At 34.8% G+C, this 1,217-nt stretch overlaps 1 protein-coding gene across 1 annotated transcript in view; it reads right to left on the bottom strand.

Annotated features, from left to right (window-relative positions):
- The window catches only part of LOC107559462 (sodium-dependent lysophosphatidylcholine symporter 1-like), an 8,414-nt gene extending 7,528 nt beyond the window's left edge, over positions 1 to 886 (bottom strand). The window contains exons 1-2 of the mRNA XM_016243295.1: positions 806 to 886; positions 468 to 587 (exon numbers count right to left, since the gene is read on the bottom strand). Coding sequence (XP_016098781.1) covers positions 468 to 587; positions 806 to 886 — 201 coding nt within the window. The remainder of the gene's footprint in view (positions 1 to 467; positions 588 to 805) is intronic.
- Positions 887 to 1,217: the final 331 nt, after the last annotated feature.

The raw sequence follows: 1,217 nt of genomic DNA, 5'->3' as shown, positions 1-1,217 counted from the left end.
ATCACATTTCTGCTAATATTCTAATGGAAATTGAAGCTATGTTAAGTGATACGGCAGATTGCATTATATTAAGTTCAAAAGTGATCACAGAATGTCATGTGACACATTTACACAGTTAAAAAGCCAGCAAAATAGAAATAAGTCATCTGTGCATTTGAGTGCCAATAACACTGATATTACTGTTGTGTAGGGTGATTTCCTGGATCACTATCAAAATGAATGGGTGTGGTAGTGTTAAAAACCAAATGTTTTTCCCTAATGCGTATATACTTTCTTCAAAATTTAAGGTCAATGTATGTAACACAGCCTCTTTGATTATACGTTATGCATAAGATATATATTTAATGTGATACCATGTGTAAAAGGCTGGTGTGAAACTGAATTTGTAGAGTATGTTAGAGGTTCTGATCTATATGGTCACCAATGACAGCTTCTAAAGATCACAACTTCTATCCTTTCATACTTACCTTCACAACATCCAGTAAAAAGATCTGCATGAAAAAGCCCTTGGCGGTTGCTGTCATTTGATAAGGCATTCCTCCAACTGCATAGCAGAGTTTTCTGGATAAAGGGATGCCAGGAGTTTTCTGCATCAGATCAACATGTAAGCATCAACTTCTCATGTCAACGATTTTGTGAATTATGCTATATTTCAACGTTAATACGAGAAATAAAGCATTAGTCTATTCTCAAATGCTTACTGTTTTAAATTAGCAACATCTTTAAGTTTCCTCGACGCTGAAGAGCTGTAATTTACATCATCAAAACCTGCGGTTTACAAAGAATTCTTTATCAAATGTCATACCGGTTGATTGTCGTCATTTTCCGTGGCACAGATGTTGTCGTCTGTTTGCTTGTCCAATATATTGACACTATTGTTGGCCATCGTTCAGTTATCTAAGAGTTGCCCGTTATAGTTTACTGCCTCTTATACATGTTGCAAAGTGGGCGTGGCTCTTCCTCTGATACCCATTTCGCAATATTGCTTAAAAAAACAATGTATTATTTTTATATCTGATCAATAATCGTAGCGAATAATTGTTCGACTAGTGATGGAAAGCCGAAATTCCAGTCACACAAATAACACATTTACTAGTGTTTTAGTGTCAGTTTTATTCAACATTTTCTGAACTTACATTTTTGTGAACTCTCGACTGCAAATTTCCAATATCGCTTTGGGAGTGTTTTTATTTGCAAATCTCATTTTTTTTTTTTTT

Source organism: Sinocyclocheilus grahami, unplaced genomic scaffold (assembly GCF_001515645.1).
Source record: "Sinocyclocheilus grahami isolate Dianchi unplaced genomic scaffold, SAMN03320097.WGS_v1.1 scaffold687.1, whole genome shotgun sequence".
NCBI lineage: Eukaryota > Metazoa > Chordata > Actinopteri > Cypriniformes > Cyprinidae > Sinocyclocheilus > Sinocyclocheilus grahami.
The sequence above is the reverse complement of the archived record's forward strand: the minus strand, read 5'-3'. Positions and strand labels throughout refer to the sequence as shown.